Raw genomic sequence first — 2,500 nt, forward strand, 5'->3', positions numbered from 1 at the left:
TGTAGTAGTAATAGTGGCAGTAGTAGTTGTAGTAATGGTAGTAATAGTAGTATTGATAGTGATAATAGTAGTAGTTGTAGTAGAATTAGTAGTGGCAGTCGTAGTAGTAGTAATGATAGTAGTAGTTGTAGTAGAATTAGTAGTGGCAGTCGTAGTAGTAGTAATGATAGTAGTAGTTGTAGTAGAATTAGTAGTGGCAGTCGTAGTAGTAGTAATGATAGTAGTAGTTGTAGTAGAATTAGTAGTGGCAGTCGTAGTAGTAGTAATGATAGTAGTAGTTGTAGTAGAATTAGTAGTGGCAGTCGTAGTAGTAGTAATGATAGTAATAGTAGTATTGGTAGTAGTAATAATAGTAGTAGTTGTAGTAGTAGTAGTAGTGGCAGTAGTAGTAGTAGAGGTAATGATAGTAGTAGTAGTAATGATAGCAGTAGTACTACTAGTAGTAGCAGTAGTAGTAGTAGCAGTAATTGTAGTAAAAGTAATGGTAGTAGTAGTAGTGGCAGTATGGTAGTATTAGTGGGAGCAGTGGTAATAGTAGTAGTAGGATTATTATCTCTTTTAGATAGCACCTTTTAACATTTCTAAAATGTGTCGCTATTAGTGAATGCTATGGAGATATTTACTAGAACCAAATTACCTTAGTCACATATTTTAGTAAGATAGATAGATCTAATCGTATGTGACATGTGTGTGTGTGTGTGTGCGTGTGTTTGAGAGAAAAGGTGTTAAAAGGCCTGTATGATATATTTATGTGTCGAGGCTTTGCGTGTGGAATAACTTTCTGTATTGTGGCAGAAACCTATCCTTTGTTAAGATAGACATAAACATGTTTGTAAGACTCGCGTCTTCGTAAACTGCATGCTTCTGTATTTGATGATAAAGCTAATTCTACGGTACATGACTTTGAGGCAAAAAGGCTATCTGTTAATATAAACGTTTTGTCTGGTCGTCAAGGTCACATTTACATGTCTATATCAATGAGAGTTTCCGTAGAGTAGAAGTGTGCGTGTCCGTCTGAATGACAAGTGATTATTAGTGTCGTGTGGAGTTGTGTATGAGGTAGGCATGGTAATCCAGAGATTGATGTATCTATGTTCCACATATTCCCACACATTAGTCCGATGCAATGTGTTCCCAACGTTGTATGTGCACATAGACAGTTGCATGTATACTCGTACATGGCAGTAGGAGCTTAAATATGTCTGCGTGCATGACAGTGATGGGGTGTGCGTGTCTGTGTACGTGTGTATGTGCGTGGCGGGTGTGCGTGAGCGTGTGTGAGGGGCGGCAGACTACAGACGGGTCGGCAGTGCTCGCCATGGCGGGAGTGGAGGGAGACGCTCCTCTCTCCTGTGTATTGCCTCGTGGCCGACGCCCGCCCGGCAGGTCCGTCGCACGCCCGCACCACGCCTCTCTCGCCGCTGCTGCTGCTCGGGACAAGTGCGTGGGCGTTCATGGGGGCGATGGGTGTGAAGAGAGGGGCGTGTGGAGTGGTCGGGAGCGCCCGCCACCTACGAGGAGTGCAGCAGCAGCAGCAACAACAACAGCAAAAGCAGCGGCAACCTGCAACACCAGCAGCAGCAGCAGCCTGCCCGCACGTCGCCTCAGTGTAAGAACTGCAGTCGCGCGGGACACAACCCTGTCCGCATGCGAGCCAACCTCAACCCCACGGCCAATCCCCGCCCCTGCGACCTCACCCAGTCAGTCATTACCTCTGCAACCTGTCCCTACGTCTTCAGCCTCACTCACTCAGTCTTCACCAGCTGTCCAGACACCTGCCACCTCATCCATACAGTTATCAAATTCACCCCCTACCCCAGCACCTACAACCAGTCAGTCATTACCCCCACCACCTGTCCCAACACCTGTTTCCTCAACTGATCGTGCCGCACATGTGACCACCAGATCACAATCGTATAGCGACAAGCCCTGCAACGCACCCCTCGCACTCGCCGACGCACCGGCGATCCTCGACGCCCAAGCCCGATTCTCCAACGCTTCGCCTGTGCCCTCCGACAAGGAACCGACACCCCTGGGCACAGCCCCTGTCTCCTCCGACAAGGAACCGACGCCCCTGGGCACAGCCCCTGTCCCCTCCAACGCTTCCTCAACTCTGCCCGGCAGTAACCCTTCACTGGTGTTGTGTCCTGACTTTGGCAACATGAAGACCAGTTCGTTGAAATGTTCGGAGCTCACAAGTGTTATGTCGAGTGTGTGTAATGTGATGAAGGGAGGTTCGGGAGAGGAAGAGGAGGAGGAAGAGGAGGAAGAAGAAGACGAGGAAGGGGAGGAAGGAGAGGATAAGATCATGAGGAAAGAGACCACTCAGCGGTGCGCGAACAGATACGACTCAGCTGATTCGTCTGACAGGTGAGTACCACGTGACTGTGTTGATGTGGATGGAGGTGAGTATCACGTGAATGGTGTTGTGGCGGTTCGAGTAATGTACCACGTGACCCGCGATGTTGTGGTGAGAGGTGAGTACCACGCTGCGTATTAA

The 2,500-nt window shown here is 48.3% G+C and overlaps 1 protein-coding gene across 1 annotated transcript in view; it reads left to right on the forward strand.

Moving 5' to 3' along the window:
- The first annotated feature begins 1,318 nt into the window (after positions 1–1,318).
- The window catches only part of LOC138862526 (uncharacterized), a 1,367-nt gene continuing 185 nt past the window's right edge, over positions 1,319–2,500 (forward strand). The window contains exon 1 of the mRNA XM_070124926.1: positions 1,319–2,370. Coding sequence (XP_069981027.1) covers positions 1,319–2,370 — 1,052 coding nt within the window. The remainder of the gene's footprint in view (positions 2,371–2,500) is intronic.

The sequence above is a fragment of the Penaeus vannamei genome, chromosome 9 (genome assembly GCF_042767895.1).
Source record: "Penaeus vannamei isolate JL-2024 chromosome 9, ASM4276789v1, whole genome shotgun sequence".
Taxonomy (NCBI): domain Eukaryota; kingdom Metazoa; phylum Arthropoda; class Malacostraca; order Decapoda; family Penaeidae; genus Penaeus; species Penaeus vannamei.